The following is a 27441-nucleotide window of genomic DNA, read 5'->3' as shown; positions in this document are numbered from 1 at the left end:
AGCAGAGAGGGAAAGTGAGAGAGAGGGGGGACCTGGCAGAGAGAGAGAAGCAGAGAGGGAAGGTGTGAGAGAGGGGTCACCTGGCAGAGAGAGAGAAGCAGAGAGGGAAGGTGTGAGAGAGGGGGGACCTGGCAGAGAGAGAGAAGCAGAGAAGGAAGGTGAGAGAGGGGGGACCTGGCAGAGAGAGAGAAGCAGAGAGGGAAGGTGAGAGAGAGGGGGAACCTGGCAGAGAGAGAAGCAGAGAGGGAAGGTGAGAGGAGGGACCTGGCAGAGAGAGAGAAGCAGAGAGGGAAAGTGAGAGAGAGGGGGACCTGGCAGAGAGAGAGAGAAGCAGAGAGGGAAGGTGTGAGAGAGGGGTCACCTGGCAGAGAGAGAGAAGCAGAGAGGGAAGGTGTGAGAGAGGGGGACCTGGCAGAGAGAGAGAAGCAGAGAAGGAAGGTGAGAGAGAGGGGGGACCTGGCAGAGAGAGAGAAGCAGAGAGGGAAGGTGAGAGAGAGAGGGGGACCTGGCAGAGAGAGAGAAGCAGAGAGGGAAGGTGAGAGAGAGGGGGGACCTGGCAGAGAGAGAGAAGCAGAGAGGGAAGGTGAGAGAGAGGGGGACCTGGCAGAGAGAGAAGCAGAGAGGGAAGGTGAGAGAGAGGGGGGAACTGGCAGAGAGAGAGAAGCAGAGAGGGAAGGTGAGAGAGAGGAGGGACCTGGCAGAGAGGGAAGGTGATAGAGAGAGGAGGGACCTGGCAGAGAGAGAGAAGCAGAGAGGAAAGGTGAGAGAGAGGAGGGACCTGGCAGAGAGGGAAGGTGATAGAGAGAGGAGGGACCTGGCAGAGTGAGAGAAGCAGAGAGGAAAGGTGACAGAGAGGAGGGACCTGGCAGAGAGGGAAGGTGATAGAGAGAGGAGGGACCTGGCAGAGAGAGAGAAGCAGAGAGGGAAGGTGAGAGGAGGGACCTGGCAGAGAGAGAGAAGCAGAGAGGGAAAGTGAGAGAGAGGGGGGAACTGGCGGAGAGAGAGAATGAGAGAGGGGGGAAACTGATGGAGAGAGAGAAGGAGAATGTTCCGTTTTCTGTGTGTCTTATTCAGGAATATATCAAGTACTACTGGAGTCATTTAAGGGCTCGTGTGTGTGTGTGTGTGTGTGTGTGTGTGTGTGTGTGTGTGTGTGTGTGTGTGTGTGTGTGTGTGTGTGTGTGTGTGTGTGTGTGTGTGTGTGTGTGTGTGTGTGTGTGTGTGTTATGGGTTGCATGGCAAACACGCTCCTGCATGTCTGATGAGAATGAATCATCTGAGTAGTTGTTAGTGCGCATGCATATGTGTTTGTGATGGAGACACTGCTTCCCCAATAGCCTTCACGTGTAAAACTGTAGTAGTACTGTCTGGCATGAATGAAGTCTAATGTAGACATACAGTGCATTCGGAAAGTATTCAGACCCCTTGACTTTTCCACATTTTGTTTCGTGACAGCCTTATTCTAAAATTGGTGTTTTTTTTGTCCCTTTATCAATCTACACACAATACCCCTGTAGTAAAACGCCAAATGGATCTACCTCCTGGTCCTCTTCCCCTGTCTTACCCACCAAGGGTAGAGACAGAGATGACCTCGCCTACTGAAATACCGGATTGGGCAAAGCCACCAGAAGACGACTCAAGCCAACCAACTACTGAACCTGACTGGTGTCAGGAAGAATCACCCTCTGCCTCAAGTGACACCTCTGAATGGGAACAGCTGATAGACTCATTGCTGATAGAGTGAGGGCTCTGTCATAACCAGAGGCCCATATATGCACTGTAAGAAAAGTGTTTCCTCATTGTTGCTAGAGTAATGGGCTCTGTCATAACCAGAGGCCCATATATGCACTGTCAGAAAAGTGTTTCCTCATTGTTGCTAGAGTAATGGGCTCTGTCATGAACAGAGGCCCATATATGCACTGTAAGAAAAGTGTTTCCTCATTGTTGCTAGAGTAATGGGCTCTGTCATAACCAGAGGCCCATATATGCACTGTCAGAAAAGTGTTTCCTCATTGTTGCTAGAGTAATGGGCTCTGTCATAACCAGAGGCCCATATATGCACTGTAAGAAAAGTATTTCCTCATTGTTGCTAGAGTAATGGGCTCTGTCATAACCAGAGGCCCATATATGCACTGTAAGAAAAGTGTTTCCTCATTGTTGCTAGAGTAATGGGCTCTGTCATAACCAGAGGCCCATATATGCACTGTAAGAAAAGTGTTTCCTCATTGTTGCTAGAGTAATGGGCTCTGTCATAACCAGAGGCCCATATATGCACTGTAAGAAAAGTGTTTCCTCATTGTTGCTAGAGTAATGGGCTCTGTCATGAACAGAGAGGCCCATATATGCGCACTGTAAGAAAAGTGTTTCCTCATTGTTGCTAGAGTAATGGGCTCTGTCATAACCAGAGGCCCATATATGCACTGTAAGAAAAGTATTTCCTCATTGTTGCTAGAGTAATGGGCTCTGTCATGAACAGAGGCCCATATGCGCACTGAAAGAAAAGTGTTTCCTCATTGTTGCTAGAGTAATGGGCTCTGTCATAACCAGAGGCCCATATATGCACTGTAAGAAAAGTGTTTCCTCATTGTTGCTAGAGTAATGGGCTCTGTCATAACCAGAGGCCCATATATGCACTGTAAGAAAAGTATTTCCTCATTGTTGCTAGAGTAATGGGCTCTGTCATAACCAGAGGCCCATATATGCACTGTAAGAAAAGTGTTTCCTCATTGTTGCTAGAGTAATGGGCTCTGTCATAACCAGAGGCCCATATATGCACTGTAAGAAAAGTGTTTCCTCATTGTTGCTAGAGTAATGGGCTCTGTCATAACCAGAGGCCCATATATGCACTGTAAGAAAAGTGTTTCCTCATTGTTGCTAGAGTAATGGGCTCTGTCATAACCAGAGGCCCATATATGCACTGTAAGAAAAGTGTTTCCTCATTGTTGCTAGAGTAATGGGCTCTGTCATAACCAGAGGCCCATATATGCACTGTAAGAAAAGTATTTCGTCATTGTTGCTAGAGTAATGGGCTCTGTCATAACCAGAGGCCCATATATGCACTGTAAGAAAAGTGTTTCCTCATTGTTGCTAGAGTAATGGGCTCTGTCATAACCAGAGGCCCATATATGCACTGTAAGAAAAGTGTTTCCTCATTGTTGCTAGAGTAATGGGCTCTGTCATAACCAGAGGCCCATATATGCACTGTAAGAAAAGTGTTTCCTCATTGTTGCTAGAGTAATGGGCTCTGTCATAACCAGAGGCCCATATATGCACTGTAAGAAAAGTGTTTCCTCATTGTTGCTAGAGTAATGGGCTCTGTCATAACCAGAGGCCCATATGCACTGTAAGAAAAGTATTTCCTCATTGTTGCTAGAGTAATGGGCTCTGTCATAACCAGAGGCCCATATATGCACTGTAAGAAAAGTGTTTCCTCATTGTTGCTAGAGTAATGGGCTCTGTCATAACCAGAGGCCCATATATGCACTGTAAGAAAAGTGTTTCCTCATTGTTGCTAGAGTAATGGGCTCTGTCATAACCAGAGGCCCATATATGCACTGTAAGAAAAGTGTTTCCTCATTGTTGCTAGAGTAATGGGCTCTGTCATAACCAGAGGCCCATATATGCACTGTAAGAAAAGTGTTTCCTCATTGTTGCTAGAGTAATGGGCTCTGTCATAACCAGAGGCCCATATATGCACTGTAAGAAAAGTGTTTCCTCATTGTTGCTAGAGTAATGGGCTCTGTCATAACCAGAGGCCCATATATGCACTGTAAGAAAAGTGTTTCCTGTTGTAAGATATGTCATCACCCTCTCTGCACTGAGGGAATGGGAGGAGCAGCAGATCGGGTGAAGAGAATCAAAAGGTATATAAAGAGACCTTTGCCATTACTTTGGCGCTGACTTCTGAATTCTGAATTTATTTAGACAACCATTTGACTTCGGGTAAATTGACACCTGACTCAAATTACTTAAAAGATTCTAACTTGTTGGATCTGAGAAGTGACTCTCCGATATACCGTTTAACTATCGATCAGCTGTTTTGTCGCTTTGCGCCAGGTACGTGGGTGCTGATGCAAATATATCCAGAGAGTTCTCTGTAGCCTCTCGATTGAGCTCAGTATCGCGACCTCGTTGCGAGCCACTGACACTGCGGTAGTTCAACGGGGTTAAGAGCCACTCTAGTCCTTAAGGTTATCCCTTGCTTTCTCTTATGGATGTCTGAATTGACCCTGTGGTTTTGCGCCAGGTACGTGGGTGCTGATGCAAATATATCCAGAGTTCTCTGTAGCCTCTCGATTGAGCTCAGTATCGCGAGCTCGTTGCGGACACAGACATTTTTGAATATTCCATTTGGGGCAGGGAATCACCAGCGGGTTCTCTCATCCAGTCCATACTTGAATCTCTCAATTTAGTAAAGCACCGACTCCAAGTCAACCTCTCAGCCAGTAGAGGGGAGTCGCTACTAACTAAATTCTACTAACAGAACTCTTACCGATTGAAACTCTGCTCCTGATCTCGTGGGTCTTCTCGTCATCTCTCAAAGGTAATTGAATAACTATTATAAGTATTTAATATAGAGATAAGTGTTATCATTGTACCAGGCATTTTATAAGAGCATTAAGTCAATTGCATGTTTTTGATTAACGCTGTGTGTGACCGAGTAACAATTGTGTATTTTGAAGTGTGTTTGATTGTAAAAGACAAAAAACAGAGTGTTTTCAAAAATAAACGGTAGTCTTATTTTGTCTCGAGTAAACGGTTCTCTCAAAGACAGTTAACGGCACGGGAGATAACAACTCTGACACTCCCCGCTACCGGGACACTGGAAACGGAGATCAGTGCTCTGACAGAATGAGTTACTATTAAAAGACAAAGAGGAAGGTGTGTCCAGTAGTGATTCATTTAATTGTCTTATCGATCTATCTAAGTTTTATTTTCCAAGCGATACATAGCCGACGGGCAGAGTAGTGAGACTAAGTTGACTAATGGTCTTCACACTTTAAACTAGATACATCACAGAGGGGAAACACTCAACCACAGGGAAATCATGTAGGACTAGTGCTTAATAATAACTCAAGGACCAATTAGTGGTGAAACAAAGAGTCTAGAGGATAAAGGTGTGGTTCACACATCCCAGCTAGAGCTAGACCGTTGAGAGTGACAAGGCAAAAGACCTCTCTACGCGGACAACGCTTTGATATAGAAAGAGAGGCAGGGCTACGCGAGCGGTCCTGGTTATACCGAGATAACCTGAAGTATCTATAGTGCCCTGTCCAATCCAGGGAACGGAACGCAAACCACCTCTAGCACCCCGCTGCCGGCCAAGGGACGGGGCTGAAGGTTTCGTATCGCGACACCCCATAATGACAAACTGAAATATCATATTTACATAGGTATTCTGACCCTTTACTCAGTATTTTGTTGAAGCACCTTTGGCAGCGATCACAGCCTCAATTCTTCTTGGGTATGACGCTACAAGCTTGGCACACCTATATTTAGGGAGTTTCTCCCATTATCTGCAGATCTTCTCAAGCTCTTGTCAGGTTGGATGGGGAGCGTCACAGCACAGCTACTTTCAGGTCTCTCCGGAGATCGATTGGGTTCAAGTCCAGGCTCTGGCTGGGCCACTCAAGGACATTCAGAGACTTGTTCCGAAGCCACTGCTGCGTTGTCTTAGCTGTGTGCTTAGGGTTGTTGTCCTGTTGGAATGTGAACCTTCACCCCCAGTCTGAGGTTCTGAGCACTCTGGAGCAGGTTTTCATCAAGGATTTCTCTGTACTATGCTCCGTTCATCTTTCCCTCGATCCTAACAAGACTCCCAGTCCCGGCTACTGAATAACATCCCCACAGCATGATACTGCCACCACCATGCTTCACCATAGGGATGGTGCCTGGTTTCCTCCAGACGTGCCACTTGGCATTCAGGCCAAAGAGCTCAATCATACCTTCATCAGATCAGAGAATCTTGTTTCTCATGGTCTGAGAGTCTTTTAGGTGCCTTTTAGCAAACTGCAAGTGGGCTGTCATGTGCCTTTTTACTGAGGAGTGGCTTCCATCTGGCCACTCTACCATAAAGGAATGATTGGTGGAGTTCTGCAGAGATGGTTGTCCTTCTGGAAGGCTCTCCCCTCTCTACAGAGGAACTCCGGAGCTCTGTCAGAGAAACCATTGGGTTCTTGGTCACCTCCTTGACCAAGGCCCTGCTCCCCCAATTGCTCAGTTTGGTCGGACAGCCAGGTCTAGGAAGAGTCTTGGTGGTTCCAACATTCTTCCACTTAAGAATGATGAAGACCTCAGTCTTCTTGGGGACCTTCAATGCTGCAGACATTATTTGGTATCCTTCCCCAGATTTGTGCTTAACCCTGACTCAGAGCTCTACGAACAATTCATTCGACCTCACGGCTTGGTTTTTGCTCTGACATGCACTATCAACTGTGGGTCTTTATATAGACAGGTGTGTGCCTTTTCAAATAATGTCCAATCAATTGAATTTATCACAGGTGGACTCCAATCAAGTTGTAGAAACATCTCAAAGATGATCAATGGAAACAGGATGCACCTGAGCTCAATTTAGTCTCATAGCAAAGGGTCTGAATACTTATGTAAATATGTTTTTTTTCTGTTTTTATTTTTAATATGTATGTACAGTGGCTTATGAAAGTATTCACCCTCCTTGGCATTGTTCTTATTTTATTGCCTTACAACCTGGAATTAAAATTGATTTTTGGGGTTGAGTATGATTTGATTTACACAACATGCCGAGCACTTTTGTCACAACTTCCGCCGAAGTCGGTTCCTCTCCTTGTCCAGGCGGCGTTCGGCGGTCGACGTTGCCGGTCTTCTAGCCATCGCCGATCCACCTTTCATTTTCCATTTGTGTTGTCTTGTCTTCCTGCACACCTGGTTTACATCTCCTACTAATTAACATGTGTATTTAACCCTCTGTTCCCTCCATGTCTGTGTGGGGTATTGTTTATTGTCAAGGTTGGCACGCTTCTGGCTGGTTTACGCCAGGTTTTGTTTTATACCCGTGCTTTGTGGCAGCCGGTACTTTGTACTTGGGTTTTGTACTTTTGCTGCCTCACTTTTTCTGTGGGCATTTGTTTTGTCACGCGGTTGCGTTCTGTATTATGATTGCCTAGTAAAGTGCTTTGTCCATTCATCTCTGCTCTCCTGCGCCTGAATTCCATGCATCAGCTACACCCACCAGTGACAACTTTGAAGATGCAAAATATTTTTTATTGTGAAACAAACAAGAAATAAGATTTTTTTTTTAAACCGAAAACTTGAGCATGCATAACTATTCATCCCCCCCAAAGTCAATAATTTGTAGAGCCACCTTTTGCAGCAATTACAGCTGCGAGTATCTTGAGGTATGTCTCTATAAAGCTTGGCACATCTAACTGGGATTTTTGCCCATTCTTCAAGGCAAAACTGTTCCAGCTCCTTCAAGTTGGATGGGTTCTGCTGGTGTACAGCCATTTTTAAGTCATACCACAGTATTCTCAATTGGATTGAGGTCTGGTCTTTGACTAGGTCATTCCAAGACATTTAAATGTTACCCCTTAAACCACACGATTGTTGCTTTAGCAGTATGCTTAGGGTCATTGTCCTGCTGGAAGGTGAACCTCCATCCCAGTCTCAAATCTCTGGAAGACTGAAAGAGGTTTCCCTCAAGAATTTCCCTGTATTTAGAGTCATCCATCATTCTTTCAATTCTGACCAGTTTCCCAGTCCCTGCCGATGAAAAAACATCCCCACAGCATGATACTGCCACCACCATGCTTCACTGTGTGGATGGCGTTCTCGGGGTGATGAGAGGTGTAGGGTTTGCGCCAGACATAACATTTTTCTTGATGGCCAAAAAGCTATATTTTAGTCTCATCTGACTAGAGTACCTTCTTCCATATTTTTGGGGAGTCTCTCACATGCCTTTTGGTGAACACCAAACGTTTTTGCTTATTTTTTTCTTTAAGCAATGGCTTTTTTCTGGCCACTCTTCCGTAAAGCCCAGCTCTGTGGAGTGTACGGCTTAAAGTGGTCCTAAGTGGCCCTTGAATGGTCCGTGAGTTTTGGTGGGCGGCCCTCTCTTGGCAGGTTTGTTGTGGTGCCATATTCTTTTATTTTTTTATAATGGATTTAATGGTGCTCCGTGGGATGTTCAAAGTTTCTGATATTTTTTTATAACCCAATCCTGATCTGCACTTCTCCACAACTTTGTCCCTCACCTTGGTCTTCATGGTGCTGCTTGCTTGGTGATGTTGTAGACTCTGGGACCTTTCAGAATAGGTGTTTTAGATATTGAGATCATGTGACACTTAGATTGCACACAGGTGGACTTTATTGAACTAATTATGTGACTTCTGAAGGTAATTGGTTGCACCAGATCTTATTTAGCGGCTTCATAGAAAAGGGCTGAATACACCACTTTTCAGTTTTTTATTTTTTAGAGTTTTTTTGAAACAAGTATTTTTTTTCTATTCACTTAACCAATTTGGACAATTTTGTGTATGTCCATTACATGAAATGCAAATAAAAATCCTTTTAAATTACAGGTTGTAATGCAATAAAAAATAATGCAGCATCATGACTCAGCTTTCTAGACTGTTGTACAACCTTATCTTGCCTGTGGAAAATACTGTACAAATGCATTATGTATCAGCTACTGTATACGGGGCTTTGCCTTGTTTAGGGCAATTTGCTTTGCTGAATACTCTCACTCAACCATATATCAATGTGTAATTGACCACCAACCTCTTAAAATCATTCTATATCTACTGTACATGTATTGTATGTGTCATAGTTTAAATATACAGTATCTCCTACCACCTCCAGAATGATAAAATGCTATGTGCTGTAGAGAAGAGATTGAGAGCCTTGGCCTATAATAATGGCAGCAGTGGGATGGATGCCAAGCTGTCACACAGTTGGATGACATATCTGTATACTTCCCATTATTTCTTTATACAGAGAAGGACTCTGGGATTTGTGTGTGTGTGTGAGAGAGAGAGCCTCTGGGATTAGAGTGTGTGTGTGTGTGTGTGTGTGTGTGTGTGTGTGTGTGTGTGTGTGTGTGTGTGTGTGTGTGTGTGTGTGTGTGTGTGTGTGTGTGTGTGTGTGTGTGTGTGTGTGTGTGTGTGTGTGTGTGTGTGTGTGTGTGTGTGTGAGGAGAGGGCCTCTGGGATAACAATGTGAGTGTGTGTGTGTGAGAGGGCCTCTGGGATAACAATGTGTGTGTGTGTGTGTGAGAGGGCCTCTGGGATAACAATGTGAGTGTGTGTGTGAGAGGGAGAGAGAGAGGGCCTCTGGGATTAGAATGTGAGAGGGAGAGAGAGGGGGGGGGGTGTTTGTGTGTGTTATTTAGCTAATGGAGGGTCTTGGGCTGTGTAAGGGAGCCCCTCCCTCTGGGCAGAGCAGATAATTTAATTAATGTCAGCTTCCTCGTCCTCCCCCCCTCCCTCCCTCCCTCCCTCCCTCCCTCCCTCCCTCCCTCCCTGCCTCCTCCCTGCCTCCCTGCCCCTGCCTCCCTCCCTGCCTCCCTCCCTGCCTCCCTCCCTCCCTGCCTCCCTCCCTGTCTCTCTCTCATCCTCCCTTCTTCCCAATCTGCATAGTTCTGCTCTTGACACTCATACCCATCCTCTGAATTCATCCACAATATAGAGCTGTCCAACATCATTTATTAATTAATCGATTCATTCATTTGTTTGTTTGTTCCTTTGTTTGTTCGATCTAACAGCTACACGTTCATACATAGAGAAAATGGCCGCATCTCCCCATAACATTCCTCTCACACTCTCTGAGCTTTTAAGGTTTATGGATAACAGCTATTTCTATGGTTATTGTTATTTATCTTGATATAATGACTTTACCCAAAGTGAAGCCTGCTTCAGCCAGCCTGTCATTGTGTACTTTATTAAAAGCAGAAGCAGTCTGGTACCAAGGCTAGCTACCTGAAGATTCACAAAATATATCTTCTGCTTGATAAGCTTTATCTGACCGTTGCTCTCTGTTCAGCCCAGTTCGAAGGAATTCACCAAACTGTAATGACAGTAAGCACATATGTTTCTGAATATATTTACAATGTTTGGTTCATCCCTGAATCCTTAGCAGTGCCAGGTTGACAGTAACTAAATTATATTCTACAGGTGGTATAACTTTATCTGACCTCTGCTCTCTGTGTTTTCTACAGGTGGTATAGCAGGGGGTATAGAGATCTGTATCACCTTCCCTACAGAGTATGTGAAGACTCAGCTACAACTGGACGAGAAGGCCAACCCTCCCAAATACAGGGGCATCGGTGAGTTTCTGACTGTATGGTTGTGTGTTTGTGTATGTGTGTGTCCTCCCACCCTACAACACACAACACATACAGTCTTGGTCAAAAGTTTTGAGAATGACACAAATATAAATTTTCACAAAGTCTGCTGCCTCAGTGTCTTTAGATATTTATGTCAGATGTTACTATGGAATAGTGAAGTATAATTGCAATCATTTCATAAGTGTCAAAAGGCTTTTATTGACAATTACATGAAGTTGATGCAAAGAGTCAATATTTGCAGTGTTGACCCTTCTTTTTCAAGACCTCTGCAATACGCCCTGGCATGCTGTCAATTAACTTCTGCGCCACATCCTGACTGATGGCAGCCCATTCTTGCATAATCCATGCTTGGAGTTTGTCAAAATTTGTGGGTTTTTGTTTGTCCACCCGCCTCTTGAGAATTGACCACAAGTTCTCAATGGGATTAAGGTCTGGGGAGTTTTATTCATGGCTGTGTTTTTAGGCAAAATTATGAGTGACCCCACTGCCTTGGCTGAGAAGCAACCCCACACATGAATGGTCTCAGGATGCGTTACTGTTGGCATGACACAGGACTGATGGTAGCGCTCACCTTGTCTTTTCCGGACAAGCTTTTTTCCGGATGCCCCAAACAATCGGAAAGGGGATTCCTTAGAGAAAATGACTTTACCCCAGTCCTCAGCAGTCCAATCGCTGTACCTTTTGCAGAATATCAGTCTGTCCCTGATGTTTTTCCTGGAGAGAAGTGGCTTCTTTGCTGCCCTTCTTGACACCAGGCCATCCTCCAAAAGTCTTCGCCTCACTGTGCATGCAGATGCACTCACACCTGCCTGCTGCCATTCCTGAGCAAGCTCTGTACTGGTGGTGCCCTGTTCCCGCAGCTGAATCAACTTTAGGAGACGGTCCTGGCGCTTGCTGGACTTTCTTGGGCGCCCTGAAGCCTTCTTCATAACAATTGAACTGATCTCCTTGAAGTTCTTGATGATCATATAAATGGTTGATTTAGGTGCAATCTTACTGGCAGCAAAATCCTTGCCTGTGAAGCCCTTTATGTGCAAAGCAATGATGACAGCATGTTTTTCCTTGCAGGTAACCATGGTTGACAGAGGAAGAACAATGATTCCAAGCACCACCCTCCTTTTGAAGCTTACAGTCTGTTATTCGAACTCAATCAGTATGACAGAGTGATCTCCAGCCTTGTCCTCGTCAACACTCACACCTGTGTTAACGAGAGAATCACTGGCATGATGTCAGCGCGTCCTTTTGTGGCAGGGCTGAAATGCAGTGGAAATGTTTTTGGGGGATTCAGTTCATTTGTGTCATTCTCAACTTTTGGCCACGACTGTACAGTGCATTCGGAAAGTATTCAGACACCTTGACTTTTTCCACATTTGTTATTCGAATTCACCCGCTCACTTTTTGTCAACTGATCCCTTGCCTTACATTCTAAAATGTATTAAATATTTTTTTTGTGTGTGTGTTCTTCATCAATCGACACACAATACCCCATAATGACAAAGTGAAAACAGGTTTTTAGAATTTTTTTGTAAATGTATTAAAAATAAAAACATATACCTTATTTACATAAGTATTCAGACCCTTTGCTATGAAACTCAAAATTAAGCTCAGGTGCATACTGTTTCCATTGATCATCCTTGAGATGTTTCTACAACTTGATTGGAGTCCACCTGTGGGAAATTAAATTGATTGGACATGATTTGGAAAGACACTACCCTTGTCTATATAAGGTCCCAGAGCAAAAATTTCAGTGCAAATACTAAGCTATGAGGTCAAAAGGAATTCTCCGTAGAGCTCCGAGACAGGATTGTGTCGAGGCACAGATCTGGGGAAGGGTACCAAAACATTTCTGCAGCATTGAAGGTCCCCAAGAATACAGTGGCCTTCGTCATTCTTAAATGGAAGAAGTTTGGAACCACCAAGACTCTTCCGAGAGCTGGCCGCCTGGCCAAACTGAGCAATTGGGGGAGAAGGGCCTTGGTCAAGGAGGTGAATGAGAACCAGATGTTCAGTCTGACAGAGCTCCAGAGTTCCTCTGTGGAGATGGGAGAATTTTCTAGAAGGACAACCATCTCTGCAAGACTCCATCTATTAGGCATTTATGGTGGAGTGGCAAGACGAAAGCCACTCCTCAGTAAAAGGCACATGACAGCCCACTTGGAGTTTGCCGAAAGGCACATAAAGACTCTCAAACCATGAGAAACAAGATTTTCTGGTCTGATGGAACCAAGAATGAACTCTTTGTTCTGAATGCCAAGCGTCACATCTGGAGGAAACCTGGCACCATCCTTATGTTGAAGCATGGTGGTGGCAGGATCATGCTGTGTGGATCTTTTTCAGCGGCAGGGACTGGGAGACTAGTCAGGATCGAGGGAAAGGTGAACGGAGCAAAGTACAGAGATATCCTTGATGAAAACCTGCTCTAGAGCACTCAGGACCTCAGACTGGGGTGAAGATCTACTTTCCAACAGAACAACGACCTTAAGCACACAGCCAAGACAATGCAGCAGTGGCTTCAGGACAAGTCTCTGAATGTCCTTGAGTGGCCTAGCCAGACGCCGGACTTGAACCCGATCAAACATCTCTGGAGAGACCTGAAAATAGCTGTGCAGCGATGCTCCCCATCCAACCTGACAGAGCTTGAGAGGATCTGCAGAGAAGAATGGGAGAAACTCCCTAAATACAGGTGTGCTTGTACTGTCATACCCAAGAAGACTCGAGGCTGTAATTGCTGGCAAAGGTGCTTCATCAAAGTACTGAGTAAAGGGTCTGAATGCTTATATACAGTGCCTTGCGAAAGTATTCGGCCCCCTTGAACTTTGCGACCTTTTGCCACATTTCAGGCTTCAAACATAAAGATATAAAACTGTCTCTATTTCCACGCCCAATTTTTCAGTTTTTGATTTGTTAAAAAAGTTTGAAATATCCAATAAATGTCGTTCCACTTCATGATTGTGTCCCACTTGTTGTTGATTCTTCACAAAAAAATACAGTTTTATAGCTTTATGTTTGAAGCCTGAAATGTGGCAAAAGGTCGCAAAGTTCAAGGGGGCCGAATACTTTCGCAAGGCACTGTAAATGTTATATTTCCACTTTTTATTTGTAATACATTTGCAAAGATGTCTAAATAGTTTTTGCTTTGTCATTATGGGGTTTTGTTGTAGATTGTTTTTTCCCCTCACCAATGTAATCAATTTTAGAATTAGGCTGTAACGTAACAAAATGTGGAAAAAGTCTAGGGTTCTCAATACTTTCTGAATGCAGTCTATACAAAGATCCCTGATGCATACAAAGTCATCCCGCACCCCCACTTCGGTCAATCAGATCACATCTTTCTGTTCCTACTCTCCGCCTACAAGCAGCATTTCAATGGGGAGCCACCAACACAGAGAATAGTGGACAGAGGCAGACTCAATGCTGCAGGACTGTTTTGAGAATACTAATTGGAATATGTTCAAAGATTCATCCACCCAGGACTAATCCATCAACATTGAAGAATATTTATCGTTAGTCAAATCAAATCAGATTTTATTAGTCACGCGCCGAATACAGCAGGTAGACCTTACAGTGAAATGCTTACTTACGAGCCTCTAACCAACATAAAAGTAACAAGTAACAAGTAATTGAGGTAGTATGTACATGTAAGTAGAGTTATTAAAGTGACTATGCATAGATGACAACAGAGAGTAGCAGTGGTGATGGGGGAGGGGGCAAATGCACATGTTCAGGAGTCTTATGGCTTGGGGGAAGAAGCTATTCAGAAGCCTCTTGGACCTTGACTTGGCGCTCCGGTACCGCTTGCCATGCGGTGGCAGAGAGAACAGTCCATCATTTTTAGGGCCTTCCTCTGACACCGCCTGGTATAGAGGTCCTGGATGGCAGGAAGCTTGGCCCCAGTGATATACTGGGCCGTTCGTACTACCCTCTGTAGCGTCTTGCGGTCAGAGACCGAGCAGTTGCCATACCAGGCAGTGGTGCAACCAGTGCTCTCGATGGTGCGAGAGGATCTGAGGACCCATGCCAAATCTTTTCAGTCTCCTGAGGGGGAATAGGTTTTGTCGTGCCCTCTTCACAACTGTCTTGGTGTGCTTGGACCATGTTAGTTTGTTGGTGATGTGGACACCAAGGAACTTGAAGCTCTCAACCTGCTCCACTGCAGCTCCTTCGATGAGAATGGGGGCGTGCTCAGCTTCATTCTCCTAATGAAGTCACAGGCTTCATTAGGAAATGTGTTGATGATGTTGTACCCACAATAACAGTACGGACATACCCCAACCAAAAACCTTGGATGAACAGAGATATCTGTGCCATGCTGAGAGCCCGTACTGCAGCATTCTATGTCAGAAGAACAAACCCTGATGTCTCGTATCTGCTTGTGTATAAGGAAGACTATCGCTGCTCCGAATGACAAGATGCTCTCACTCTCCAAGGCTGACGTAAGGAAAACTCTCGTGAATACTCACAAAGCCGCAGGCCTTGGCCGTGTCCTCAGAGTGTGTGCTGACCAGCTGGCCGTAACACATCTGGACACGAGGAACACCGATGTGAGAATTCTGTTAATTGACTACAGTTCAGGATTCAACACTATTGTTCCCTTCAAGCTCGATACCAAACTCAGAGCCCTGGGTCTGGACACCACCCTCTGCAACTGGATCCTGGACTTCCTGACTGGCAGAACACCGGCTGTGAGGATTGGCAACAACACCTCCTCCGCACTGATTCTTAACACAGGGCCTCCCAGTGGTGTGTCCTCAGCCCTGTTCACCCACAACTGCGTGGCTTTGCAAGACATCAACTCCATCATCAAGTTTGCTGACGACACCACGGTTGTAGGTGTAACAGTATAACTTTAATCCGTCCCCTCGCCCCAACCTGGGCACGAACCTGGGACCCTCTGCACACATCAACAGTCACCCTCGAAGCATCGTTCCCCATCGCTTGCAGAGCAAGAGGAACCACTACTTCAAGGTCTGAGCAAGTGACGTCATCCATTGAAACGCTATTAGCGTGTACCACTGCTAACTAGCTAGCCATACAGTGCCTTGCGAAAGTATTCGGCCCCCTTGAACTTTGCGACCTTTTGCCACATTTCAGGCTTCAAACATAAAGATATAAAACTGTATTTTTTTGTGAAGAATCAACAACAAGTGGGACACAATCATGAAGTGGAATGACATTTATTGGATATTTCAAACTTTTTTAACAAATCAAAAACTGAAAAATTGGGCGTGCAAAATTATTCAGCCACCTTAAGTTAATACTTTGTAGCGCCACCTTTTGCTGCGATTATAGCTGTAAGTCGCTTGGGGTATGTCTCTATCAGTTTTGCACATCGAGAGACTGATATTTTTTCCCAATCCTCCTTGCAAAACAGCTCGAGCTCAGTGAGGTTGGATGGAGAGCATTTGTGAACAGCAGTTTTCAGTTCTTTCCACAGATTCTCGATTGGATTCAGGTCTGGACTTTGACTTGGCCATTCTAACACCTGGATATGTTTATTTTTGAACCATTCCATTGTAGATTTTGCTTTATGTTTTGGATCATTGTCTTGTTGGAAGACAAATCTCCGTCCCAGTCTCAGGTCTTTTGCAGACTCCATCAGGTTTTCTTCCAGAATGGTCCTGTATTTGACTCCATCCATCTTCCCATCCATTTTAACCATCTTCCCTGTCCCTGCTGAAGAAAAGCAGGCCCAAACCATGAATGCTGCCACCACCATGTTTGACAGTGGGGATGGTGTGTTCAGGGTGATGAGCTGTGTTGCTTTTACGCCAAACATAACGTTTTGCATTGTTGCCAAAAAGTTCAATTTTGGTTTAATCTCACCAGAGCACCTTCTTCCACATGTTTGGTGTGTCTCCCAGGTGGCTTGTGGCAAACTTTAAACGACACTTTTTATGGATATCTTTAAGAAATGGCTTTCTTCTTGCCACTCTTCCATAAAGGCCAGATTTGTGCAATATACGACTGATTGTTGTCCTATGGACAGAGTCTCCCACCTCAGCTGTAGATCTCTGCAGTTCATCCAGAGTGATCATGGGCCTCTTGGCTGCATCTCTGATCAGTCTTCTCCTTGTATGAGCTGAAAGTTTAGAGTGATGGCCAGGTCTTGGTAGATTTGCAGTGGTCTGATACTCCTTCCATTTCAATATTAACGCTTGCACAGTGCTCCTTGGGATGTATAAAGCTTGGGAAATCTTTTTGTATCCAAATCCAGCTTTAAACTTCTTCACAACAGTATCTCGGACCTGTCTGGTGTGTTCCTTGTTCTTCATGCTTTTAACGGACCTCTGAGACTATCACAGTGCAGGTGCATTTATACGGAGACTTGATTACACACAGGTGGATTGTATTTATCATAATTAGTCATTTAGGTCAACATTGGATCATTCAGAGATCCTCACTGAACTTCTGGAGAGTTTGCTGCACTGAAAGTAAAGGGGCTGAATAATTTTGCACGCCCAATTTTTCAGTTTTTGATTTGTTAAAAAAGTTTGAAATATCCAATAAATGTCGTTCCACTTCATGATTGTGTCCCACTTGTTGTTGATTCTTCACAAAAAATACAGTTTTATATCTTTGTTTGAATCCTGAAATGGATGTCATAAGGTGAACCAATTTGTAAGTCGCTCTGGATAAGAGCGTCTGCTAAATGACTTAAATGTAAATGTAATGAAATGTGGCAAAGTTCAAGGGGGCCGAATACTTTCGCAAGGCACTGTATGTGTTATTTCATAGTTTTGATGTCTTCACTATTATTGTACAATATAGAAAATTGTAAAAAAATAAAATAAAATAAAAACATTGAATGAGTAGGTGTTTCCTAACATTTGACTGGTACTGTATATGTACATTTTTTAAATCCAGTCTGATAAACACTCCAAACAGCCTACCGTACCGTTCGGAGGTGTCCCCATGGTCCTAAAGCACATGGTTGTCTCGTTTTGTATCACATTCCAATGATAAAACTGGGGGGAACAAAAATGCAATTTCAGAATGTGGGGGAGGGACACCCTTACCCTAACCCTTACCCTAACCCTTACCCTAACCCTTACCCTAACCCTAACCCTTACCCTAACCCTAACCCTTACCCTAACCCTCAAAAGATACAAGGTCGTCATTGTGTTTACCAAACCAATCAACCTTCATCTCTCTCGCGTGTGCTTTCTCTCTTTCTCTCTCTCTTTCTCTCTGGCCCTGATCAAATTACCCATCATCCTCAGGTGCATTAGTGATTCTGGCAGGCTGTCACTGTGCTTGTTTGTATGACACACACACACACACACACACACACACACACACACACACACACACACACACACACACACACACACACACACACACACACACACACACACACACACACACACACACACACACACACACACACACACACACAGTGTCAGTCTGGTTTCTCTTGGCTTGGCTGGAGCTCTGAGGATCTGAGACCATCTTAATGAGGCCTGCAGACAGATGTCGCGGTCTCATACTAGCTAGTGTGTGTGAATATGAATATGTGATTAATGCTCACTGTGTGTCTATAGCTGGTTGTATGTTAATTTTAGGTTGTGTGTTAATTGTGTGTGTGTAGGTGATTGTGTGAAGCAGACAGTACAGGGTCATGGGGTGAGGGGACTGTATAGAGGACTCAGCTCACTGCTCTACGGATCCATACCCAAATCAGCTGTCAGGTATGTAGAAGGCACCGAACCCCACACAAACACATGCACACTCACTCACATACCCACAATGCATAGCTCAAATGTCACACTAGTCTCTGTCGTGTGGCTTAAGGAACGTCTGAGACCGGGGCATTTATCATCTTTCTCTGTCGTGTGGCTTAAGGAACGTCTGAGACCGGGGCATTTATCATCTTTCTCTGTAGTGTGACTTAAGGAACGTCTGAGACCGGGGCATTTATCATCTTTCTCTGTAGTGTGACTTAAGGAACGTCTGAGACCGGGGCATTTATCATCTTTCTCTGTAGTGTGACTTAAGGAACGTCTGAGACCGGGGCATTTATCATCTTTCTCTGTCGTGTGGCTTAAGGAACGTCTGAGACCGGGGCATTTATCATCTTTCTCTGTAGTGTGGCTTAAGGAACGTCTGAGACCGGGGTATTTATCATCTTTCTCTGTAGTGTGACTTAAGGAACGTCTGAGACCGGGGCATTTATCATCTTTCTCTGTCGTGTGGCTTAAGGAACGTCTGAGACCGGGGCATTTATCATCTTTCTCTGTAGTGTGGCTTAAGGAACGTCTGAGACCGGGGCATTTATCATCTTTCTCTGTAGTGTGACTTAAGGAACGTCTGAGACCGGGGTATTTATCATCTTTCTCTGTAGTGTGACTTAAATGCCCCGGTCTCAGACGTTCCTTAAGTCACACTACAGAGAAAGATGATAAATGCCCCGGTCTCAGACGTTCCTTATCATCTTTCTCTGTAGTGTGGCTTAAGGAACGTCTGAGACCGGGGCATTTATCATCTTTCTCTGTGTCTTAAAGGGCAGAGCCTGTCTGTAGACTGGACAGAGCTGCCACTCAGTCTCTCAGTGGGGATACAGAGAGGAAAACCTGTGGATGTGTGTTTGTGTGTGTCAGTCAGATAGGGGAGGGGGACATTCGGCAAACAGGGCATGGAGGTGGACAGGGCAACAAGAGTAGGCCACATCATCTGTCTACACTCTTAGTGACAGTCGTGTGTGTGTGTGGGTGGGGGGAGGGGGTATTTTTCATCCTCTGTCTTCCCCCCACCTCCCTCTTTTCCCTCTTTCCCTCCTTCCCCTACCAATCCATCCTTTTCTCCCCTTTCCTACCATCTCCCCCACCCACCTAACTCCACCTGCCTCCCCTGCTCATCCTCTTTCCCGTCCTTTCATCCCCATACCCCCCCCCCCCCCCAGTTCTCCATGTACCTGCCTCCTCCCTCCTGCCCCCCATCTCTTGGCAAAGAGCGACTGACCTTGCAGATAGAGCCCTGATGGGGTTTAGGAGACTCTCCATGGTCTCTGTGACAACCAAAGTGCCTCTGACTTATCCTGGACTATGGATGAAGGCCCAGCTGTCATCCGTCATGTTGTAACAATACACTTTTTTCTCTTCTGTTTGAATTGGCTAAAGAGAGGAGGTAGTTCTTGTCTATTTAGTCAGTTTAATGTGCTAATCTAAAGTGTAGTTCAAAAAAGTATTTTGCCACTTCCTTGTAGTCAGGTGTATGGGAGAGTAAGGTGTATGGGAGAGTAAGGTGTATGGGAGAGTAAGGTGTATGGGAGAGTAAGGTGGATGGGAGAGTAAGGTGGATGGGAGAGAGTAAGAGAAAGAGCGAGACCAAGAGAGAGGGAGAGAAATAGAATGAGAGAGGGAAATGAGACACCTGTTTTGAAACTCCTTTCACGGTATAGAGGTATCATTGCCTTCTGTTTGCCAGTCAGTGTGTGTGTTCCTGCACGGCAGAGAGAGTATGTGAGTCATGAAGCGGCTGTCACTCAAACAAACAAACAAACACGAGTCTTGAATAGAGACAGATAAACATATGCTGAATTTGAAAGAACAAATAAATATGAGGTAAAAAAAGAGAAAGAAAGATGGTGAGAGCAAAAGGAGGGGTAGAGGGAGAAGAGATGAGGAAATAGAACAGCAAAACACACCCAGAGATGGAGACAGATCATCAATGTCTGAGACAGACATGAAGACGTCGCTCAGACCAGACACTTTCGGGTGAGATGGCAGAGGCACAAGAACTCTAGCCTTGTGAAACCAACCTGATCTTGCAGTAGTTCATATTCTGTGAGTGTACTGCTCTAATAGGCTACATGAAAACATACTGTTCATCAACACTAAGTGGCAAAGTGTCTTTCTTCCCCCTCTCCTCCTCCCCCTCTCCTCCTCCCCCTCTCCTCCTCCCCCTCTCCTCCTCCCCCTCTCCTCCTCCCCCCCCTCTCCTCTTCCCCCTCTCCTCTTCCCCCTCTCCTCTTCCCCCTCTCCTCCTCCCCCTCTCCTCCTCCCCCTCCCTCCTCCCCCTCTCCTCCTCCCCCTCTCCTCTTCCCCTCTCCTCCTCCCCCTCTCCTCCTCCCCCTCTCCTCCTCCCCCCTCTCCTCTTCCCCCTCTCCTCTTCCCCCTCTCCTCTTCCCCCTCTCCTCTTCCCCCTCTCCTCCTCCCCCTCTCCTCTTCCCCCTCTCCTCTTCCCCCTCTCCTCTTCCCCCTCTCCTCTTCCCCCTCTCCTCTTCCCCCTCTCCTCTTCCCCCTCTCCTCCTCCCCCTCTCCTCCTATCTTCCACCATGTTCAGTTTGTCCCTGCTATCACCACAATCCAATTCCTGCTATAAATAACCTTCCCAGTGAAGGACTCTATGGGACAGCATCTCCTAACTGATTACACACACACACACACACACACACACACACACACACACACACACACACACACACACACACACACACACACACACACACACACACACACACACACACACACACACACACACACACACACACACACACACACACACACACACACACACACACACACACACACTTGCTTCCTGAGGTGAAACGGAACTCTCAGCTCACTTCCATGGTTGCAGTTGCTGGGCATCCGTTGCTTGCTGAGGCATCAGACTTTATTGCTACATTTTTTAACATGGAAGCGCCTTGTGCTGGGTTGTAAAAACAATTGAGTTCACTAGCAGTTTGTTTCACTTCACCTGGGCATCGAAGGAAGTAATTTACCTCTTGCCTTGAGGTGTATCTATGTATCCACTTCCATAGGACTGAGGCAAGACTTCTACTGTGATTGCTAAGCAGTTCTTTACTATGGGTTCAGAGATAAAACTGGTGTGAAATTCTGCTCATCGGTAGTTTAACTGATTAAACCCAAAATGGCTTCCTCTAAGGTGTCCAGTGGGGTTAGAACTCTTTGAAGACTTTTCATTGTTTCTGTAGCTCATCCAGAGATATCAGTAACTCTGACCTTCCTCATCTTCACAGTTATACAGTATCAGTTTCTGTGTTTTACTGTCACCAAGGTAACAAGCTCAGCCACTCAGCTGAAGAGGATGCAGGCTAGAGGGAGATTCTAATGAGATTCTAATATGATTCTAAAACATTTTAGATTTAGGTTCTAGTCTGATATTCTTAGAGATAGACTAATGTTAAACTCCTCTTCCTGATATCACTGTACCACACTCAAACCTGAGCAGCAGCTCTGCTTGTTATTGATGACTCTAACTCAGAAGAACTACATTGATTGAACTGGTCAAACTGACTGGAATGGACTGTATATTAACCTGTTCTCTCTCTCCATCTCTCTTTTTTCTCTCTCTCTCCTCTCCTCCCCTCCCCTCCCTCAGGTTTGGTGTGTTTGAGTATCTCAGTAACCATGCCCGTGACGAGGCAGGGAAGTTGAACAGCACCAGGGGTCTGCTATGTGGGCTGGGGGCTGGAGTCATGGAGGCTGTATTCATAGTCTGCCCCATGGAGACTGTCAAGGTGCGTCTGAGACAGAGCATCTATCTACCCCCCTCTCATCTTTCTGTCTCTCCCCTTCCTCTCCTCTATACCCCTTCCTCTTCCTGTCTCTCTCCCCTTCCTCTCCTCTATACCCCTCTCCCTGTCTTTCTCCCCTTCCTGTCGCTCTCCTCCTCTCCTCCTCCCCTCCTCCTGTATCTCTCCCCTCCTCTCCTCCTCCCCTCCTCCTGTATCTCTCCCCTATACCCCTCTCTCCTCTTCCTATCGCTCTCCTCCTCCTCGTCTCTCTCCCCTTCCCCATCGCTCTCCTCCTCTCCTCTTCCTGTCTCTCTCCCCTTCCTCTCCTCTATACCCCTCTCCTCTTCCTATCGCTCTCCTCCTCCTCGTCTCTCTCCCCTTCCCCATCACTCTCCTCCAATCCTCTTCCTGTCTCTCTCCCCTTCCCCATCGCTCTCCTCCTCTCCTCTTCCTATTGCTCTCCTCCTCCTCGTCTCTCTCCCCTTCCCCATCACTCTCCTCCAATCCTCTTCCTGTCTCTCTCCCCTTCCCCATCGCTCTCCTCCTCTCCTCTTCCTATTGCTCTCCTCCTCCTGTCTCTCTCCTCCTCCCTTTATTTTCCTGTATCTCTTTCTCTCCTCCATGCCCACCTCTCACTCCCCCTTTCCTCTTTCTTGTCTTTATCTTCCACTCCTCTCCTCTCAGATTCCGTGTCACTGATATCCCCTACCCACTGATCTGAGGTCAGATTGGCTGTTCAGCTGATGATAATAATATTGAATAATAATTTGGTGGGTGCTTATATTTTTCCTATTTCACACATGTGAATTGGAGATATGTTTTTTTTGTTGCATATCCCACTCTCCCTAAGACACCCTCAGATATTGAGGTCACGGCCAGGGTCTGGCATTATCAGCGGCGACCCTGGAGAAATTTGGGTTAAGTGCCTTGCTCAAGGGCACATCGACATATTTTCACCTTGTCAGCTTGGGGATATGAACTAGCGACCCATGGTTACTGGCCCAACACTCTAACCGCTAGGCTATCTGGTTTAGATGGAGATGGGTAGAAAGAGCTGATCCCAAATCAGTCTCTAGATTTGTTAACTGTCTAATCCAACAGCTGTGTGAGGGTGAGTTGACCCGATCCTTCAAGGAGTGTACTCTGATATTCTCTGAAGTAAAGCCCAAGGCTGTCTTGTCTGCTCTCAGTGCTCTGAGAAACTGATAATAAACTCATCAGGAACAGTGGGGAAAAAGTGATAATGCTATTTTCCTGGAGCAGGCTTGGGATTGTTAATAAAAGTGTGTGTGTGTGTGTGTGTGTGGCGATCACACTGTCCCTGTGTTCTTTCTCAAGGTTAAGTTCATCCATGACCAGTCTTCAGCCAACCCCAAATACAGAGGCTTCTACCATGGAGTCAGGGAGATCATCAGAACCCAAGGTAAGAAAGGTGTAGGGGGAGGTTACCCATAGACACTGATCTAAGGTCACTTTTGCATTTCTTCATGGTAAGGTTAGGGTTTAGGGAGGGTAATCTTTGTCCTACCACCCTAAACTGTAGCGGTCAACAAAGACCTTACATGTGGATTCACCCTGACATACACTGTTTAAAGAGGGTAATGCATATGCTGCTACTACATCCAGTGATGCTAAGTGCTGCTGTCTGCTTTTGTCCCCAAGGTATTAGGGGGACCTACCAAGGCCTGACAGCCACCGTTCTGAAGCAGGGATCCAACCAAGCCATCCGATTCTACGTCATGACCTCCCTCAGGAACTGGTACAAAGGTATGAGACTTCAAAGTTGTGTGGCAGATGATATCCTGTTCCCTATATAGGACTTTGGTCAAAAGCACCCTGAGCCATCATCATCAGGAAGCTTGAGTACAGGTCTACACCACACAGAAAATGCTGACCTCTACTGGTCAATTGGAAAAATGTACTCTCGTTGACAAGCGTCAAAAGAGAGTATGTCACTTGGGTGAGTGTTAAACAGCATTCTGACTGTGTCTCCTTTTCCCAGGGGATAACCCCAATAAGGCTATTAACCCCGTGGTGACGGGAACGTTTGGAGCCATTGCAGGAGCAGCCAGTGTGTTCGGGAACACCCCACTGGATGTCATCAAGACCAGGATGCAGGTACAGCATAGGGTAGCATCTACAGGCACTTGTTTAGATCTGAAAGGATTGAATGTGTTAAAAAATATATGTTTGACTTAACTCTACCTCTGTCTAAGGGAATAACCCTGTTTTCTTCTTTCTAAGGGTCTGGAGGCTCATAAGTACAAGAGTACACTGGACTGTGCCGTCAAGATCATGAGACACGAGGGTGTACGAGCGTAAGTGCACCACTATACTCTTCTATACAATCAAACTTTATTCATGACACCCTTCAGGAGCATAAGGATTCTCGAGGTTCTACTCCAGAGATCATGTGTTCTATATGCAATTCTATGTTCTACTCTCCTTGTTCTATGTTCTCTAGGTTTTATAAGGGGACGGTTCCTCGGCTGGGCCGTGTGTGTCTGGATGTGGCCATCGTCTTCATCATCTATGAGGAGGTGGTCAAGGTTCTCAACACAGTCTGGAAGACGGAGTGAGGGGGTGCAGCTGGAGGCTCTGACCTGTCTGGGCCAGACAGGACCGGACAAATGAGCCTACTACCACTCTGTAGTGGGTGCCCTGTCATTCTGAGTTAAAGCATAGTGGTTCTGCCTTGGCCTGAGGGTCTAGCTACAGTAACAGTTACAGTAACAGCTACATGAGTTGAAACTTATACCACCCAATGAAAAAGGTTTTCCTTTTGATCATTTTTTAAATAATACTTATGATTAGAATAATAAATGTTTAATTGCAGAGTTTGTTTTACTCTGTTCCAGATGCCAAGCCCTCCAGTAGCAAGCTGCCAAATTGTGACAAACCTAATTATTGTTACAGTTCTACTGTAACACAACTCACCCTTTTGGGCTGGCTAACAGCGTTTTCCCCAAGTGAGAAGTACGCATAGAGTAATATATTCTGACCAAGAGAAGAGAAAAAAATGTAAATAATATACTGATTCATAATATATTGATCAGAGTCTTTATCGATGTATTTATTGAACGTTGAATGTTGACTAATGCGTCTTTGTGTTTGAGACCGTTGCTGTTATACTGTGCAGTGTTATGTACTAAATAGTAAGCCAATGCGCTACAGTGTTAACATTGAAGTACTTTAGGGATTGGGTGGGTTCAAGAAGTCGCATTGGGTTCATTACAGCTCATTCCGACTCAACCATAACCCAGATTCCTACCACAGATGTTTGTGTTCCAGATAGATCAGCCACGTTCTGAGATGGAACCCTGGGGGAACATTCTCATTCCATCCACACACATTCCAATCATTCCAGAGGCCTTTGTTGTCAATCGTTTTAAAATTCTAAATCATTGACATTCTGTTATATTTGGTGCCATTTTGGAGGTTGTTTTAGTATTTTAAATTGTTTCTTTATTGTTGCCTTGCAGATGTGCCTATTCATTTACCAAAACAACTATTTTGAAACCATTACAATGTATTATATATTTTTTAATCCATCATCTCATCCAGGTTTTCAGGGTCTTGATTGTACAGTGTAATAATGTGAGAACAGTCTGAGTCTGCACAAATGTCTGCCCTAACAACAAGAAAACATTGCTTTATTTTGCATCAGTGGAATAGTAAATGAAATGCATTGTTATTGAGCTTTTAGCGCCCAATGCCTTTGAATCTGTGTTGTCAGTAACGGTAGATTGACTGTTTTGACTCTTGCTTTTGCCTACAGTAAGTGCTGCATAACATATGTACTGTAAGGTGCAGAAGGCCTCAGTCCTCTCCTCAGCATATGCTGTTTAAGGACTGGATTCAATCCGTATCCCAGAAGAGCCGTGTTAAAATGTAAAGATCATTTCCAATTGAGCCGTCATATGCAGAGTTTACCGTAACAATTGCCTTTAAATTTCAATCAAGCTATAATGCAGATCTTCTGTGATACTTCTGCGATACGGATTGAAACCAACCAGATTCCATAATATCACAATCAAAATTAAATGGATATCATTTCAAATACCTAGAGGAATTTGCTGTGTTTCTTACCTCATTATAACCTCTAAAGCTAAGGTGGCATTACACTAAGGACCAAAACACAACCGCTTTGCCATTGCATGACTTTATTTGAATTAGAGTTTTTCACTAAGACATTTTAGAGAAGTACTAGCATGTGTGTGTGTGTGTGTGTGTGTGTGTGTGTGTGTGTGTGTGTGTGTGTGTGTGTGTGTGTGTGTGTGTGTGTGTGTGTGTGTGTGCACTCCATCCTACTCCCCTTTGATGAGGTCAGGAAATCTGAAAGTGAAAGAAACAGTTTTATAGTTACAGCATCATGATGTGGTTTCTGCATTCAGACAAGACCATGCTACCATTCATTCGCAACTGAATAGTAGCTCTGGCTATGAATACAAGCTAATGTTAGTTAGTGAATGACATCTGCGGTGGCCATATACAGTTGAAGTCTACATTTAAACTCAGTTTTTCACAATTTCTGATGTTTAATCCTAGTAACAATTCCCTGTCTTAGGATCACCACTTTATTTTAAGAATGTAAAATGTCAGAATAATAGTGGAGAATGATTTATTTAAGGTTTTATGTCTTTCATCACATTCCCAGTGGATCAGAAGTTTACATACACTCAATTTGTATTTGGTATTATTGCCTTTAAATTGTTTAACTTGAGTCAAACGTTTCGGGTAGCCTTACACAAGCTTCCCACAATAAGTTGGGTGAATTTTTGCCCATTCCTCCTGACAGAGCTGGTGTAACTGAGTCAGGTTTGTAGGCCTCCTTGCTCGCACACACTTTTTCAGTTCTGTCCACAAATTTTCTATAGGATTGAGGTCAGGGCTTTGTGATGGCCACTCCAATACCTTGACTTTGTTGTCCTTAAGCCATTTTCCCACAACTTTGGAAGTATGCTTGGGGTTATTGTCTATTTGGAAGAACCATTTGCGACCAAGCTTTAACTTCCTGACTGATGTCTTGAGATGCTGCTTCAATATGTCCACATCATTTTCCTGCCTCACTGCCATCTATTTTGTGAATTGCACCAGTCCCTCCTGCAGCAAAGCACCCCCACAACATGATGCTGCCACCCACGTAGTTTTGTACCCGTTTCCTCCAGCATCTTCACAAGGTCCTTTACTGTTGTTCTGGGATTGATTTGTACTTTTCGCACCAAAGTAGGTGCATCTCTAGGAGACAGAACACGTCTCCTTCCTTAGCGGTATGATGGCTGTGTGGTCCCATGGTGTTTGTACAGATGAACGTGGTACCTTCAGGCATTTGGAAATTGTTCCCAAGGATAAACCAGACTCGTGGAGGTCTACAATTTGGCTGATTTATTTTGATTTTCCCATGATGTCAAGCAAAGAGGCACTGAGTTTGAAGGTAGGCCTTGAAATACATCCACAGGTACATCTCCAATGGACTCAAATGATTTCAATTAGCCTATCAGAAGCTTCTAAAGCCATGACATAGTTTTCTGGAATTTTCCAAGCTGTTTAAAGGCACAGTCAACTTAGTGTATGTAAACTTCTGACCCACTGGAATTGTGATACAGTGAATTATAAATGACATAATCTGTCTAAACAATTGTTG

The 27441-nt window shown here is 45.0% G+C and overlaps 1 protein-coding gene across 1 annotated transcript in view; it reads left to right on the top strand.

Moving 5' to 3' along the window:
* Positions 1 to 25863, top strand: part of LOC124036433 (tricarboxylate transport protein B, mitochondrial-like) — a 40243-nt gene extending 14380 nt beyond the window's left edge. The window contains exons 2-9 of the mRNA XM_046351019.1: positions 10190 to 10297; positions 17907 to 18006; positions 21662 to 21800; positions 23136 to 23220; positions 23460 to 23564; positions 23800 to 23915; positions 24042 to 24115; positions 24262 to 25863. Coding sequence (XP_046206975.1) covers positions 10190 to 10297; positions 17907 to 18006; positions 21662 to 21800; positions 23136 to 23220; positions 23460 to 23564; positions 23800 to 23915; positions 24042 to 24115; positions 24262 to 24376 — 842 coding nt within the window. The 3' untranslated portion in view covers positions 24377 to 25863. The remainder of the gene's footprint in view (positions 1 to 10189; positions 10298 to 17906; positions 18007 to 21661; positions 21801 to 23135; positions 23221 to 23459; positions 23565 to 23799; positions 23916 to 24041; positions 24116 to 24261) is intronic.
* Positions 25864 to 27441: the final 1578 nt, after the last annotated feature.

The sequence above is a fragment of the Oncorhynchus gorbuscha genome, linkage group LG05, assembly GCF_021184085.1.
Source record: "Oncorhynchus gorbuscha isolate QuinsamMale2020 ecotype Even-year linkage group LG05, OgorEven_v1.0, whole genome shotgun sequence".
NCBI lineage: Eukaryota > Metazoa > Chordata > Actinopteri > Salmoniformes > Salmonidae > Oncorhynchus > Oncorhynchus gorbuscha.
The sequence above is the reverse complement of the archived record's forward strand: the minus strand, read 5'-3'. Positions and strand labels throughout refer to the sequence as shown.